This window comes from Thunnus albacares, chromosome 20 (assembly GCF_914725855.1).
Source record: "Thunnus albacares chromosome 20, fThuAlb1.1, whole genome shotgun sequence".
NCBI lineage: Eukaryota > Metazoa > Chordata > Actinopteri > Scombriformes > Scombridae > Thunnus > Thunnus albacares.
Window position 1 is genome coordinate 26,834,152 of NC_058125.1, and position 18,139 is coordinate 26,852,290.

The 18,139-nt window shown below is 37.2% G+C and overlaps 2 protein-coding genes across 2 annotated transcripts in view; both read left to right on the top strand.

The window, feature by feature from the left end:
- The window catches only part of LOC122971137 (microfibril-associated glycoprotein 4-like), a 750,976-nt gene that overhangs the window by 357,968 nt on the left and 374,869 nt on the right, over positions 1-18,139 (top strand). The window lies entirely within an intron of this gene.
- Positions 1,248-17,918, top strand: LOC122971760 (collagen alpha-1(XII) chain-like). Its single transcript, XM_044338501.1, has 8 exons — positions 1,248-1,290; positions 5,166-5,381; positions 6,860-6,979; positions 11,552-11,716; positions 12,204-12,350; positions 14,933-15,214; positions 16,051-16,077; positions 17,827-17,918. The coding sequence occupies exons 1-8, from the start codon at positions 1,248-1,250 to the stop codon at positions 17,916-17,918; spliced, it is 1,092 nt and encodes a 363-aa protein (XP_044194436.1).

Below are 18,139 nucleotides of genomic sequence, written 5' to 3' on the forward strand. Positions count from 1 at the left end.
GCTCATTTGGTTTATAAGGATCAGGGCTATTGATATGTTTGTTTATAAACACTTATTTTAACACTTTAATATCATAAAATTAAAAGTGTAATAGAAACAAAAATTGTATTTTACACTTTTGAATACAAATACAAATATGTATAATTTTGCTGCCTCAACAAATATAGATACAAATACTGGGTTCTCTGTACTTCCCTAATGCCCCGTCATACAGTAAAGAAGGGAAAGGAGTTCAAATAATCAAACAGCTGCTCAAGAAAGCACAAGGCAGTAGCTCAGATCCATATCTAACTCTGTGGAGTTACCGAGCTTTGCTGCTTGAACATGACATGTCTCCTGCTGAGCTTCTGATGGGATGTAAGTTACACACTACGCTTCCATGCACAGCAGAACAAAAGAAATACAAAGAGGTGAAGCAGAAACAAAAGCATCTGCAAGACAGACAGACAAAAAGCAAACTATGACAGGTCATCATACATGACACAGTGACCCCTGGGAAACACTGGATGCGTGAGTAGCGCGTGTGCGTCGCGGAACCTCTTGCTTTTCATTTCGGCGCCCATGTTAACAGGTTAGAGCAGCCACACTGCCTGCACGCGAGGCTGCTGCGTGGCTTCATCGAGAGATTCGAGGTCTCGCCTATTTTCTCCACACTGGAAGCGTGTCTGCTGCGGCGCTTCTGCCACCGGCAGCCCTATCTTTCTATCGTGTTCCCAGTCTATTTCTGCTGAGAACCGCGCGCGGCATGCGGAGAAAATAGGCGAGACCTCGAACCTCACGTGCAGGCAGTGTGGCTGCTCTAACCTGTTAACATGGGCGCCGAAATGAAAAGCAAGAGGTTCCGCGACGCACACGCGCTGCTCACGCATCCAGTGTGTCCCAGGGATTAGACTCAAAAAGGGATGTAATGATAGGAGTTAATAATACTTCTGACCACCAGAGGGCAGCAACGACTAGCGTTCCTACCTCTAACCAACGCTTGTCTTGCTTTAACAGTAGGATTCACCAGAAGAAAATGCCACACAAAGCTGGATGTAGATGTTTATCAAGTTTTGCAACGGTAGTTAATAAATAATTATATTTGATGAACCCAAGTTCATGAACCCAACCCTGTGGTTTGTGGCTTCAGTTCTGAGAGTAGTTTGTTTCCTGGCTGATGAGATAAAAGAGGAAACAGAACATGTTATTAGCAGAGGAGAGCTGACGAGTCTGTTTGACAGAGACAGAGACAGACGGTCCACCTGGTCATGAATCACCTGCTGATGGTGTTGGTGTTGCTGTGGAGCTCAGGTAGGACTCTGCTTTAATGATGGATGCAAAACCTGGAAAGTAAGAAGTAACTGCAACCGTCAGATACTGTGATGATGTAATGATTTATGTCATGGGGACTCGAGGTTTGTCTCTAAAGGGAGGAATACAAGTACACACACACACACACACACACACACACACACACACACACACACACACACTTTCCTTCTTCCTTTTAATAAGAAAAACTATCAACATGACCTTTAAGCATATAGGCTGCATTAGAATAAGAGTTACAAATTAAATTTTGGCCTATAAACTTCAAGTAGAAAGAAACAAATACAGCTGTGTGATTATGTGCTCTCATTTTGGTTCGCAATCTTGAAAGTCTATATGTTTCAGCATTTACACAAACACACTCTGGCTACATTAGAATAACAACACTGAGTTATAGAGTGAGGTTGATACTACTGACAACTAAAAACACTGGTATTAGTATCATTTTCAAAATGTTGTTTTTGATTTGGTATCTATGTATTGATTCTTATGACATCTCTAATTTTATCCACTTTTTAATGTGATTATTGAGTTGTTTAGAAGAATGGTTCCTAAACTGGGATCTGAAGACCACCAGGGGTCCCTAAGAGGGCTGCAGGGGTTCCCAGCAGAAGGACAAACAGATCAATTTCACTTTTATTAAATTAACTTCCACGGTATTTTCTTAGAGGGGATGTTTTGTTATGTTATGTTATGTTATGTTATGTTATGTTATGTTATGTTATGTTTTGTTATGTTATGTTTTGTTATGCTATGTTATGTTATGTTATGTTATGTTATGTTATGTTATGTTTTGTTATGTTATGTTATGTTATGTTATGTTATGTTATGTTATGTTATGTTATGTTTTGTTATGTTATGTTATGTTATGTTTTGTTATGTTTTGTTATGTTATGTTATGTTTTGTTTTGTTTTGTTTTGTTTTGTTTTGTTTTGTTTTGTTATGTTATGTTTTGTTATGTTATGTTATGTCATGTTATGTCATGTTATGTTTTGTTTTGTTGTTATGTTATGTTATGTTATGTTTTGTTATGTTATGTTATGTTATGTTATGTTATGTTATGTTATGTTTTGTTATGTTATGTTATGTTATGTTATGTTATGTTATGTTTTGTTATGTTATGTTATGTTATGTTTTGTTATGTTATGTTTTGTTATGTTATGTTATGTTATGTTTTGTTATGTTATGTTATGTTTTGTTATGTTATGTTATGTTTTGTTATGTTATGTTATGTTTTGTTATGTTATGTTATGTTATGTTATGTTATGTTTTATGTTATGTTATATTATGTTATATTTTGTTATGTTATGTCATGTTATGTTATGTTTTGTTTTGTTGTTATGTTATGTTACGTTATGTTTTGTTTTGTTGTTATGTTATGTTATGTTATGTTTTGTTTTGTTGTTATGTTATGTTATGTTATGTTTTGTTTTGTTGTTATGTTATGTTATGTTATGTTATGTTATGTTTTGTTATGTTATGTTATGTTTTGTTTTGTTGTTATGTTATGTTATGTTATGTTATGTTATGTTATGTTTTGTTTTGTTGTTATGTTATGTTATGTTATGTTATGTTATGTTATGTTTTGTTATGTTATGTTATGTTTTGTTTTGTTTTGTCATGTCATGTCATGTCATGTCATGTCATGTCATGTCATGTCATGTCATGTCATGTCTTGTTATGTTATGTTATGTTATGTTATGTTATGTTATGTTATGTTATGTTATGTTTTGTTATGTCATGTCATGTCATGTCATGTCTTGTTTTGTTGTTATGTTATGTTATGTTATGTTTTGTTTTGTTTTGTTTTGTTATGTTTTGTTATGTTATGTTATGTTATGCTTTGTTATGTTATGTTATGTTTTGTTATGTTATGTTATGTTATGTTATGTTATGTTATGTTATGTTATGTTTTGTTATGTTATGTTATGTTATGTTATGCTTTGTTATGTTATGTTATGTTTTGTTATGTTATGTTATGTTATGTTATGTTATGTTTTGTTATGTTATGTTATGTTATGTTATGCTTTGTTATGTTATGTTATGTTTTGTTATGTTATGTTATGTTATGTTATGTTATGTTATGTTATGTTATGTTGTTATGTTATGTTATGTTATGTTTTGTTATGTTATGTTATGTCTTTCTGTTTGGAACACAGAATTTATAAATCTGAATCCATGATTTGAACGTTTTTGTTGTTTAATAAATGGAATTCTGAATGAATGTTTTACCAATTTCTGCTTGATTCTTTCATAAATCTAATTAATAAATAAGAAGTAAATAGTTATAATAGTATGCATAAACAGAATCAGAATCAAACCTCTGTGTCCTTCTGTTATAAAACTGAGACTCTGTCAATTTGTTAGAGCAGCTCCTGACCTGAAATCTTTATTGCGCATAATCTGTAATCTCAGTTTAAATTTAAACAATCAATATGAAGCTTTAGACACGAAGGATCAATGAATAATTATCTCTATCAGTCATGATGTGATTGGTGGCACTGATAGAACATCATTCCTATAATATTGGAGATGTTAATATTTCTGAGTGAGCAGCATCAAGCAGCATCACTGAATGATGTTGAGCTGAGATACAAATAGATGTCTACACATTTAAAAAATCTACTGTATTTTAACCTTGATGCCTTTTCAAGTGCAAATCACAAACACATTATTACTGATCAGACTGTGAGCTACAGTCATGTCTCTGTGTCTTTGATCTATACATGTTTTAAATCTTTATATTTTTCATCTTCAGTTGCTGCTTCCTGTGTTTTGTCCGTCAGATTAAAGATGAATAAATATATTTAAAATGTAATGTAGCTGCAGCCTGATACACAGTCAGATTCCACTTTGTCATCATTAAGGAAATGTAAGTCTGATAAATGATGAATTAATGGCCGACACTGAATAAAACTTTATTGACACTTTTCCCGCTCTGAGAAAAAAGTAATTACATTTAACTTTAGCTGATTAACTGATTCAGACCAGCAAACCAACTATAGCTTTGAAAACAGGATTACTTTAGATGTCCAGCTGACTGTCTCTCTCTTTCAGGTTTCCAAGCCAGAGAGCAAACACTTTAGTCTGACTTGGTTTTTAGCTCCATTTTCTACTTACTGAAAATTCAACATGTTATTTTCACACACAAATTATAACTGTAGCATATTTGGTAAAACAAATGTAAAAGTCAGATTCTGGTCCACATATGTTGTTTATGGCTTTGCAGGTTAGTGGTAAACTGGTCACATGATTCCTGAGTGAGTTCAATAATATGTGTGTTTTCACTGAGATGAGCTCTGAACTGCTGGAAACCTTTACAGTGTTTGTTCAGTTCACAGCTCTGTGCCAATATAAATATTAATTTTCTGATTTTCTCTGCAGGACTCCAGGCTGAAGATAAACACCAACCAACAGGTAAAAAGAGAGAATATATCTCATCTGGTCTGGGAACGCCTCTGATCCCCCAGGAGGAGCTGGAGGACGTTACCCCCACCTCCATCAGTGATGGACAATGAATCCACTGTAGTTTATGACCAAATACCCTCAAAACTAATAACTAATAAAATATGCTAATGTTAGCATTGAAAAGTGAAAATCCAGATTTTGGGCTCTCACTTATCATCACAACTTTATGTCATGTCTACAATATCTATAAAATGCAACGCATGGCATTGTGGGATTGTTTGCAGGAAGTAGTGTACATGACATGTACATAACTTTTTTGTTCCATTGTGGAACATTTGAGGCTCTAAATGTTGGATAAATTTACACACAGAATTCAGACACTGAAATAAAATGGAGGAGGGTAAATAGAGTGAACTTTGTAGTAAATAGTGAGTGATTTCAGACACAGTCTTAGTCTTGCTTCTATATCTGGTCTCTTGTGTATTGTATCCCACAATCCTCTGTTTTCCTCCAGGTTCTCAGTGTGAAAGCACAGCCAAGGTTGACATCGTGCTGGTAGTCTGCGAATCCAAGAGCATCGGCCCTGAAGATTATGAAAACATTAAGTCCTTTCTAAATCAAATAGTCAGCAACTTCAACATCGGCCCTGACAAAGTCCAGATCGGTAATATTTTTACTACTACAACTATTCACACTACTGTTCCTGGCACTATTACTACTACTGCTTGTGTATAAAGTACTAAAAATACTAAAATCTTTACAACACAATGTAAAAATATACAAATTCAGGTGCAGGTCCCAAATTCAGTTTTAGCAACAAAGCAGTAAAATGGGACATGATAACAAGAGTAGTCAAGGTTATGGCTGATGTGAGGATAAAAGGACCATACCAGTGGTTTTACATGTTTAAGCTAAATAACTGCTGTCTGCATACAGCCTCCATTACTGCCAGTTATTTCCCAAAACATGCAGACATATTTTAGCTTTTGTATTAATTTGCAGAATTCTCAAAATGTTCAAAATGAAATGTTCAGGTGATACACCTACCTTAAAATTCAGTGCTTCATCTACTGAAACACACATTTATAACTCATAGTAATTATGATTCAGCTTGTAAAACAATCTTTTATCCAGACACTGATTTCCATGGTGGAGATATACTGTACATTCCTTCTGTGTAGGTCCGTGTTGGATCAGTTAGCAGGACAGATGTTCTGACTGAACAGACTCTGTGAAGCACACCGCATTTCTGAACAAAGCATTCTAGCTAGGAGGGATGCACAACGTTGTCATGTTGGTTCATCCACAGCATCATTGCCTCGCTCCAACTCCTCCAACAATGGTGTCAATGTCCATTTCCTCCAGGAAGGAGACTCTAAAGTCCAACACTAACAAAAACCCTCACCTTCTCCTTCCTACTCTGCTTTTATATGTCACCAGACTAGATGTCAGCGATAAAAATGGAGGAATTACAACGTTAAACTGTATTAAAAACTCACTTGACTTCTGTGTGACAACATTTAGCTCGCTTTAAACAGTGCAGGTGGTGACTGACTGACATGTTTTTACTGTAGGTTTATGCGTTCGCTGCTGAACGTTCAGTACCATCAACCTGCATACTAGACTCGACTCAACCTGACTGGACTCAGCTACTGCTGATACTGATACCACCTCTCATATTTACTCACTGCCCTCAACACTTCCTGTACATGCTGAACTGCTGCCCGTATGCTGAAGAATACCGAAGAGACACTCGCCTCACCAGATTGGTTCATGTACCAGAGTCAGACTGTAGACTCAGAGGTTATTAGCCTGTTAGCCTGTTAGTTCTACTGGACTAAACTGCTGGAATGGTCCTTTAAGTCCTTTGGTCCCTCTATGCATATGCAAATCAGTACAGGCATAAGTGTGTGTGAGACGTGACGTGTGAATGAGTGTTGGGGCAACAATGATGACAACAAGATGAAAACAATAATAATCGTAATAAATCAACGCATCTGTTCAAGAACACTCAGTGCAAATTATTATTCTCATACTCATTATTATCATCATTATTCACATAAAAGATAATAAAAAATAAATAAATAAAAAATAAAAGCTGGATCAGTGTGTCAGTTTTACACATTTCTGTGTTTTTTGCAGGTCTGGTTCAGTACAGTAGCAACCCAAGGACTGAGTGGCAGCTGAACACCCACCAGACCAAACAATCCCTGCTGAAGGCCATAGCCAAGCTGCGCCAGAGAGGAGGAGGAACCAACACAGGTGATTTAACAGCACGCTGTCTGATCCACACCAGCTTTACAATGTGAGCGACTCAGGCAAAGGCTCTGATTACATCTATTAGATATATTTACTTTCTGTATTTAGGTCTGTCAGCAGTGGAAAGAGAAGCTGTTAGTGATCCATATTTTGTACAAAATTTTAACTTTAAGTATTTATAGTATAGAATATATTGAATATGTCGAGCAATTTGTAAAAGAAATTCACTTCCTTCACAGATCAAGAAAACTGTGTATCTGCTAACAAATAACATCTTCAGAACAGACTTCAGATAAAGTTAATAAGAAGTAATTTGACCCATACTGATTCCAGAAATAGTAGGGTTACAATATAAATTAGATTAACGATAGTGGTAATTTGTATTATGGTTGCTATCATAATATTAATAACAATTGTAATACTGTGATATTACATTTTTGTATAGTATCATGCTATGATATTATAAATCAAAGATTGCTGAATGTGTAATAGTGATAGTGAAAATAATAATAATAATAATAATAATAAAATAACAACATTAAAAATTATAATGATGTCCCTTACGAAAAAAATACATGTGAAATTCAGTCTTTCACATGTGAAATGTCTCAGTTCACATGTGATGTTGTGATTTCACATGTGAACTTAAAATTCACATTTGGAAATCACATGTGTATCTTGAAATTCACGTGTGAAAAAAGACAACATGTTTTTAGCTTTACATGTGAATGCAAACTTTACATGTGAAAAAGATAATGTCACATGTAAAGTGAAACATTTCACATGTGAACTTAAAATTCACATTTGGAAATCACATGTGTATCTTAAAATTCACATGTGAAAAAAAAGTTTTGTTTTATATGTGAATGGAAACTTAACATGTTAAAGGGATGAAGTCACACGCGAAATGAAACATTCACATGTGATGTTGTGATTTCACATGTGATAAAAGACATGTTTGAATGCAAACTTTTCTATGTGAACTGATACATCTCACGGATTGATTTCACATGTAAACTCAAGAGCTTTTCCTTCCATATAAACTGAGACATTTCACATGTAACATGATTTAGCGTGTTGTAAAAGAAATGTTTCAAATTTCAAGAGGAATTTTGATTTTTGGATTGAAAAGGCACTCTTTGTAAAATGTTCTCTTCCTGGACATTTTGCAACCGCCACCTACGTGTATTGAGTGTATTAATGAAAGTATTGAGCCACGGGGCTCGCGCTTCCCGCCCATTGACTCTAGGTTCCCCATGCTGCCTTCGGGATCTCACGGAAATATTACTATTATCGAGTGTAATACATAAATGATCATAAATGTGAACAACAACGGTCTCAAAAACGCATATATTACTATAATATGTGAGATGTCATATTTATAGGCTGTAAATAACCCATGTCCGTTTCTGATATTCACTAAGGAGCATAGGGTAGGTTTATTTTTGTAATACCGTTTATATATTCCGTAGTTTATTATTTGATCAATTACACATCTGACCTATTTTTTCATTTCATTAATTCATTTCATTTAATCCATATTAAATTAGTAAAATCTGCACCAAAAATTACTTTACATAACATGTCTATTATCCTCTTTAAGTAAACGTGAGATGCTTTTGATGAAGACGAATCTTGGATGGTGCACTTGAATGCATCGTCATCTTTGACAGTTGGAAGCAGATTAACGTCCCAGACGGAGACAGAGAAATGGATCGGGATGCGGTGAGTTATCGGTTCGACGACGACCAAATTAGTATATTTAAAGAAAAATGTGTATCAAAGAAAAAAAATGCTGAATGACCCTGACATGATCGGGCTGGTGGAGCACGGCTCCGCCGGTAAGCTGACAAGGGGAGGTTGGCGAAAATACCCAGCAACGGTAAATTACTGGCAGTGAGTGGTGAGTAACGTAAACTGTTAATTTAAAACTAGCTTAACGCTAACGTTACTTTGACGCCATACCAGCTAGCTAGTTAGATGCTAATAGTTGTAACGTTAAGTCGTATGCTTTTATAAGTACATAAATTAGTTGTTTTTTTTATTTGCCACGTTTAATTACTTGTTCGGTGAAATCATTCGTTGCATAGCTTCATCTGTGAATTTAGCACGGTGTAACGTTACGTCGACGTTAACGTTACTCCGTGATTCGCACAACGTTTCAGATTCTAAGTACCATTGAAGAACCTCAGAAGGAAAATCAAAAGGCAATTTTTAACTTAACCTACCTGTTATCCAGCAGTAGAAATTATTTCTTCCACTTCAGTATACTCTCTCTCTCTCTCTCTCTCTCTCTCTCTCTCTCTTCTTTCTTTTGAGTAGCTATATAAATATAATAACGTCTCAACACAAGCGGTCGAGGCAGATGGCGTCCACCAAGAGTCCGGTTCTGCTTGAGGTTTCTTCCCGCTGCTGCTGTATGTAGTTATAGTTTTTAAGTGCATGATTGCAAACGTGATCATTTACGACGTGAGATACAGTTGGGTTATGCTAACACATTATTATATTTTTGATTATGTTCTTTTCATGGGATTTGTTGACAACACAAAATATAGATAAATCCTTTAAAGCCTAATTAGTTTTAACAAGTTCATCAGGACCCAAAATACAACAGTGTACAAACATTGATTCGCCTGGTGAGAAGGGTCACTCAAGTGTTCAGTATTAAAAAGTGGTTGCAATATTTTCTTTTCTCTGTCCCCCACCAGGCATGAAGAGCAGTGACTACACGAGTGCCAGAGGGAGTTACAGTTTTATGTTTTACAGTTTTAATCTAAGGATATTGTTTTACTTTTACTAGAATGCCATTATTTTGCATGTTCTAGTTTTCTAATAAATGGTCTATGCAATTTTAAATGTTTTTTGGGGTGTTTTTTGCCTGTATGTCCACACATTTTCATAACACTAAATATCTTTATATGAATGAAGAGAGAGGAGAGTGTCATTGTTCAAGGGATATCAAAATAATGTTGAAGCAGTATTAATGGATTGTATCACTCCTTGTTATTCTTTCATTCTCTGAGTTAAGCAAATACAGTCCTTCAAATGCTTTGGATGATGCAAGCAGGAAGTATAATGTTGCCGCTTAGTCAGTGAGTCAGTTACATCTGGCAATGTTGTATCCTTGAAATGTTATACCTATTGTTTACTTAATATATGTTACACCTGTTGAAATGTTATATCTTAGCTATGAGCAGTTTCTGTTTTCACAGTAACTGGATTTGATACTGAAGAAAAGTGTCCTTTATTTCATAAATTCAGATGTCTTTGTCATGTTATTTCTGAGTTGATTTGTGTTTTATGTTTATCCAGATTATATCACATGTGGTGAGTCTGGATCGACATTCACAAATCCATTGTGAATGTTGCCACATGTGATTGAATGCTTCACATGTGAAATGTCCGAAAACCACGTGCCCCTGAAGTTTCACATGTGAAACGTCCAAAAACCACATGTGCCCTTGAATGCATTGCATGTGAAATGTCCGAAAACCACATGTGCCCCTGAAGTTTCACATGTGAAACGTCCAAAAACCACATGTACCCTTGAATGCATCGCATGTGAAATGTCCGAAAACCACATGTGCCCCTGAAGTTTCACATGTGAAATGTCCAAAAACCACAATTGGGCTGGGTGGTTCAGTGTGAGGAGATGTAAAAGATATCAGTAGTAACACTAATAATACAATACTGCTACTACTAATACTAATGATACTGCTGTGAGCAGTGTTGACTGCTGTTGTAGAGTCTGATTGCGGCAGGGACAAAAGATCTGCAGAACAGCTCCTTAGAGCAGCCTGTTGTTGAGGGAGCTGCTCAGGGCACACTGGTACGTGTTCAGGGGGTGGGAGGTGTTGTCCAAGATGGCCTGGAGCTTAGTCACCATCCTCCTCTCACACACCACCTCCAAGGTGTTGAGGGAGCACCCTGGGTAATACTCAGGTATTTATAGGACTGAACAGCGTCAATTTCAGGCCCCTTGATGTACACTGGACTGACTGATGATCGTTTGGCCCTGTGAAAGTCCACCACCAGCCTCTTAGTCTTCTTTACATTGAGCTGGACACAATTTCACTGGCACCACTCTGCAAAGTCATTGATGAGACCCCTGTACTCATGCTCATCACCACCATTTTCCTTTCCTCATTTTCCTTTAATAATCATATTATTCTAATATGATTATTAATATTGTGATATAACATTATTGTATAGTATCATGTTACATATCAAACATTGCTGATGCTGTTATAGCGATTGTGATTATAATAGCTATAATAATACAATAACAACATTAAAAATCATGATAATTTGAAGCTCTGTGATTGGATGTTTCTGACTGAAATGCACCTTTGGAGTCATAGTTAACTTCTCTCTTTCAGTTTTTATGTCTACAGGCCTCTGGCTTTGACTTTTTATCAAAGAACCAGATATTTTGTTACACACTTGTTGAAGAGCTGCAACTGTCAGTCACCTAACAGTCTATGAGCAAAGTAACGGGACCTTTATGTCTGGAACAAGCAACACACAAAGTTATTATTCTGCACCTTTTAAAGCCTCTTTACTTCTGTCATACAGGAAGAGCTCTGAAGTACTTGGTACATGTGCTCTTTAAACCCAGTGTGGGAATGCGTGCAGACTCCCAAAAAATTGTTGTCCTGATTACTGATGGAGAGTCTGAGGACAACGTATTCTCCACCTCGCAGCACCTGAGAGACACCGACGTTGAGGTCTACACCATTGGTGAGTGACTTTCTTTATTTCTGCAACTCTGAAACTACATTATTTTACCATGAAAGAATGATGTGATATTACCATGAATTAAAAATGACATTTTTTCACAATGAAAATGTTAGCTAGCAAGACTCTTAAGATATGTGTATGACTACATTTATCGTTTATATCAGTTAATGTCTTACATTATTAAATCAAGTTTTTTAATAGTGGGCTGAAATGAATTAATCAATTTGCTGCTCACAAGGAAGAAAGTAAATCTAAAAATGTGGTATGCTTTGGTAGTGATATAAAGTACGTACGAGTTCTATTTAATTCTATTCAATGGGATTAAAAATGCACAACCATCAGCATGCTCTGTCAATTGTCAGCTTTAATTTAAGGAGCAGGAAGCAACAGGACACCATCATTTTATTACTTTGCCAACCAAATTGTTTTCTTTTCTTATTTATTAAGTTTTTGAAGGTTCAGTTTTAACACTACATTTTTCTCTCAGGTATTAAGAATGCAAATGAGACTCAGCTGAGGGCCGTCGCATCAGATCCCAAAGAAATTCACATGTTCAGTGTCATCGACTCCTCATTCCTTCTGGACATCATTGACAACCTCACCAACAACCTCTGTAACAGTATCAACAACTTAGGTAGGCAAATAGTCTGTTATCATCAAACAGTGATAACACCACACTGATCCACTGGTGTCAAAATCAATCAAGATTCAAGTATTCAAAGATGTTCAACATTTGGGTGTCCAATCCAATGTTTTTTTTATACCCTTTAGAAAGCCAGCCAGGAAGAACGTTTTAACAGGTATTCACATAGATGTTGATAATCCACAACTCCACAGAAGGGCAGAGATCCGTTCATCTTTTTACAGTTTAACATCCATTCAGGTAGTACATTCTCATCCAAAAGAAATCTGATTGAACTTCTTTCAAAAGGAAAACTTGGTAATATCCAAACTGTTGTTCTGTTAGGTTACAAAGTTAATACATTTATATGGTCAAAAAACATTTTTCTTCCACTCTTAACTTTATTCTGAATTTCTTTTAATGTGATGTTTCTTAAAGAAAGATTCAGCTTTACAACCTTTGCCCATGTGCAGTAGCCGTGTCTTAATATGACCTCACTATTCAAAGAAATTACTAATTTCAACAAACATAATTAATGTGATAATAAATAAATTGTCTTCCTCGCAATTGCAGAGGACAGTCTTATCCTTTTCTTTAATTTCCAGGAGAAAAGAAGATAGACTTGTTTTCCTGTTGCAAGGACAAACCAGAGACATGGGGTGAGAGTCTCACCCCAGGACCGACACAAACTGACCACTGAACAACATGACACTGGCCAGGGTCAAACACTGTTTCAAAACTCTTGGAAAGCCTGATGGCAGACAAAATAACTAAAATGAACAATTGGACTAAAAGTGTTTAAATGACCTTGAGGCCTTTTGTGTTTAGTTTGTCTCCAAAAATTCAAAGGACATTCCTCAGTGAGCTTTCACTAAGTAAATCCTTATTATAGATAAATCTGAATTTTGTGTGAATTAAATGTCTAATCATTATGTAAATCATGCAATGTTTGTCATAAAGTTGCATGGATAATGATATAATTTCCATAGCCATAAGATAATCTATTGATGAAGTATTAAAATTCACCATGTAACAACATTGCCATCTGCTGACTGTTATAGCAAAGCCTTTTTACGCCACGTGAACCTTATCCAATTTTTAAATTTAAAATCACCTAAAATATTTACCTTTTTCATTTACTACTACTTTTAACTAAATACAGTATATTTTGATAGTTAAATTAGACAAGGAGTCATATTGAATGTTTTTATATTATGAATTTATTGGCTTCAAATTTATATTTGAAGCCATCAATGTAAGGTTTGTCTAAATATTATGGGATAAGCATTAAGCTTAAGGTTTAATGTATATTCATATATAAACTTTGTTTTCTGAATAGTCTTACAATGCATAAATATCTACAATTCTGACATGAAGGTGGGCTGTAGGGATGCTTTAAGTGTGATTATGCACTAAACCCTAAGATTAATTCCCTAAGAATAAGGATCATAACTCCGCCATTTCAGTAACACCATGTTTTTCCTTGGAGAATAAAGAAAATTAATAATTAGAACTTTGATGTGAGAAACTTTTCATTACACCCAAGACTGAAACTAAAAGTCGAAAGATATCTCCTATGCCTTTAGGCTTGGGCTATGCACACAGTTTAATCCTTCATTGAAAAGTTCAGTTATTTTTGCTTTTAGAATTTTTAACAAGAACCCTCGCATTTTAACATGTAGTATTTTCCTTTTTAAGTTTATCTGACCAAAGTAATTACTCTATCCAACTAAAGAGAGCAACCAGAGTAAATTTCCCAACACTCAACGAGATCACAAAGACTCAGCAAAAGCCTAAACTCAATGCCGGCTCACATTGCTCCGAAGAAGGCCTATCATTTCAAGGCCTTATTATTCTTTTATTATTCTCTTTATCATGTATCATTGTGGTTTCCTTTGAGCATAGCAGACAGAGTTCACTGCTTTGAAAAGAACTCACAATTAATTTGAGACTGATCAATTAAACGGACATTTATTCTCCTCAAGGTCGGGAGTGGTGCCCCCAATGAGTGATTTAACTTTAATTTAAGTAGAAATACCCAACACAATAATATGCAATATGACAAAACTCAGTTCTACTAAGGGCCAATTATGACTCTTACAGAGATCAAGATTTCTTTTGCATGAGAGACCTGAGAACAGGTCACATACACACAGAATCACAATAAAATGGTTCATTTACATCACAGTCACAAAACAATCATCGTACATACTGATGGACACAATACTTAAGACAATCACAGTTATGAAGAATAGCAGCTAGGAAAACTTTTCAGTCACTCAGAGTAACAATGTTCTCTAACTTTAAGCTGTGTTGCAATTCATTCTAGTGGTAAGGAAACTGGAAACCAATCTTCCCCAGTTCAATGACTGTATGAGGAACTTTTAAAGCCAACCTGCTCTGTGATGTGGTGTCATGGTTATCAGCTCTGAGCTCAACTAAAGATGTTAAATAACACTACAACTTAGATAGCAAGGCTTTATAAATGAAGACACAGGTCTGCTGGTGCCTTCTAGATGCCAGCGACTCTCTTATTTTTGTTCTAATGAAACTCACTTTATTCTTTTATTGATGACTCTCGTGTTTCTGTTCAGAGACCGTTAGGTTGGTGGGAGGAGCCAGTCGCTGTGCAGGTACACTGGAGATGAATCAGGGAGAGTGGAGACCAGTGTATGGCTCTCACTGGACCCTGAAAGAAGCAGCTGTGGTATGTAGAGAGCTGGACTGTGGCTCTGCTGTTTCAACAGGAAGCAGAAAGAAGCCCTATCGTAGATCTGTATGGAGGATCAGATCTGACTGTGTTCAGTTTGGATCTGCACTGAGGGACTGTGCATTCCCAGATTCCTCTTCCTCCACTGTGGAGCTCACCTGCTCAGGTAAGCTCATCAGTGACATAATAATAATAATAATAATGATAATAATAACAATAATAATAATAATAATAATAACAATTAAAGCTGCAAGCAGCATTGAACGGGCCCTTGGGCGGCTGTGGCCCAGGAGGTAGAGCGGGTCGTCCACTAATCGGAAGATTGATGGTTTGATTCACTCCAATGGGAGAAGCAAACATGAATACAAATTATGACCGATTCTTTTGCCCCATAGTCACCGAAGTAAATATTGGACCCATTTTTCACAAGCCACATATCTTCCAAACATTCTGACACTAAAATAGCATTTTTCAAATAGACAAATCAGGAGAAAATTAACTTTGCTCGAGACCTGGGTCTGTCACAGCAACACACTCTCTCGAGATCTGGCAACACAGATTTCTCTCTGTAAGGGAAACCATTTGTTTCATGTGAAAATGAACCTGAATGCCACAGTAACCCATGCAGCTCTGTGTTTGTGTTGTTTGCATGATTTTTTTTTATCATATTATAGGGTAAATGCTAGCTATCATGACGCCAATGCTAACATTAGCTTGACTGTCTAACCCTGTTCTCAAGCACACCTTTTTACATGATTTAATATTCCATAATCCCTGTGGGTGGTGGGTCCACAGAGCAGCTCCATGTTGCTTCTTTGGTCTGTGCCTGACCAGGCCCCATAGGCAGAGGCCCAGCCACCAGAGACTCCCCAGCCAGGCTCCAGGAGGCAAACTCCTAAGATGTTTTATATTTCTGTTTGGAAAGAGATGTTTTATATTTGTTATTGTACATAACTGTTAAATGAAGATCAGTATTAAATATTAAATCCTCTCTCTCTTTAGACTCTGTCAGGCTGGTGAATGGGACTAGTCTGTGTTCAGGCAGACTGGAGGTGAAGTCTGAGCAGTCGTGGTCCTCAGTGTGTGAAGCTGACTTTGACCAGCAGGATGCAGAGGTGGTCTGTAGGGAGCTCGGCTGTGGGGCTCCTTCAGTCCTCCAGGGGGCGCTCTATGGAGAAGTGGAGGCTCCAATGTGGACCAAAGAGTTCCAGTGTGGAGGCCATGAGTCTGCTCTCCTGGACTGTGGAAGATCAGACTCAGCTAGAAGCACCTGCTCACCTGACAAAGCTGTTGGACTCACCTGCTCAGGTAGAAGAGGAGCTGCAGCTTTGATTTGGCTTCATTTCTGTTCTAATGAAACTCACTTTATTCTTTTACTGATGACTCTTTTATTTCTGTTCAGAGCCTGTCAGGTTGGTGGGAGGAGCCAGTCGCTGTGCAGGTACACTGGAGGTGAAACAGGGAGAGTGGAGACCAGTGAGTGACTCTATCTGGAACCTGAGGGACTCTGATTGGACCCTGAAGAAAGCAGCTGTTGTTTGTAGAAATCTGGACTGTGGCTCTGCTGTTTCAACAGGAAGTAAAGAGGAGCCCTCACGTAGATCTGTATGGTGGTTCAGATCTGACTGTTTTCATTCTGGATCTGCACTGAGGGACTGTGCATTATCATCACCTTTTCCGTCCTCCTCCATTGTGGAGGTCACCTGCTCAGGTAAGTCCATCAGTGACATCATCTATGACAGTAATATTTTCCTTCCTCTGTCACAGTGATAGTCAGTGGTTTCCATTGGACTGAACTTTAAACTTATCCAGGACGACGGCATCCTAAAGGGTAGAGAAGTTAGCTTGTTCCTGGAGGCTCATTGCTTCAGACTGAGACAATCTGCAGCTTTAAGTAACCTGCTGTGGTTCACTCACACACCCTGCAGTTCTCCTGAGCAGCTCAGTCACATCCACCTTATAAGAAACTACTACATTAGAAATTAAAATCAGTTAGTGTATCAGAGTCTGCTGTTTGTAGTCCACCTGTTCTACAGCAGTTAACTTGCTCTCAAATAGCTTAAATCCCAGACTGTCCAACTCTGGAGTAGACTGCTCTCTTCTGGCCAGCAACAGGACGTGACTCCAGTACAACAGGAGGAAAAAGCTGCTTTATGAACTTCCTTTTGGGGCAAAGGTGACCCTCTTTCTCTGTGTGGAGAACTCCTACACAGCAGTACTCAGTGGGTCTCACCCTAGTAACTCCAGAAAAGAAGAGATTCCAGCTCCTCTCTGGGAGTTTGTTTCCAGAGCCAGTGCTGTGTGTAGAGATGAGCCCAACTAAATCCAGTTGGTACCATTCCTCCTGCTGCAACAGCTCGGGCTCCTTTCCCACCAGAGAGATGACATTACACAACCGTGGAACCAGTGTACCGGGCCAGGGGTGTGGAAATGCTGACTTTGAATATGAGACAAAGTGTTATTTGAACAGAAGACTAACCACAACAGACTAAAGTTTCAGAGTAAATGGCATGTTTATTGTGAAGATTTAGAATAAACATGTAGTTGGATCTGAATGGATGAAGATCAACCCAAGCAAAGTGGATTGACATAGAGAACTTACATGTAAAATAGTGACGTTCATGACAAAAATGCATGTCGAAGTGCAGCAGCAACAGTAACTTAAGCTACAAGCTTTGATTCAGCCCATTTAAGATAAAACAGAGAGAAAAACATCAGCTGCCACTGCAGAATCTAATGTGACCGGTGTGGTGGTCCTGTGTGTGTTTAATCCTCCAGAAATCAGCAACAGCAGCACCAATTTGCTCCCCGACTCTCTAATCCAGAGTTTGCCGACTCTCAACAGCTGTCTGTCGGCAAACCACAGCTGAATCCCCCGGACCAGACCCATATGTTCAACTTGAGCAAATATGCGAAAAATGCAAATCTTGTATAATCGTGTCACGAATTTCACATATTCACATCATCACGTAGCAACATTCACTTTGCCCTGCGCAAATATGTGCCAATTTGTGTTTCTTTTGTTCTTTGCATTGACTTTGTGTGTGATCTCGTCGCATGAAAAAAATTTGCTTTGCATTCTGTGTGAATA

What these genes read in the sequence shown, in the direction of transcription:
- LOC122971760 (XM_044338501.1), top strand. Translation starts at nt 1,248, where the DNA reads ATGAATCACCTGCTGATGGTGTTGGTGTTGCTGTGGAGCTCAG. An exon ending in CGTTGAGGTCTACACCATTG is followed by an intron (nt 11,717 to 12,203) that starts GTGAGTGACTTT and finishes TTTTTCTCTCAG; the next exon opens with GTATTAAGAATGCAAATGAG. An exon ending in TAACAGTATCAACAACTTAG is followed by an intron (nt 12,351 to 14,932) that starts GTAGGCAAATAG and finishes GTTTCTGTTCAG; the next exon opens with AGACCGTTAGGTTGGTGGGA.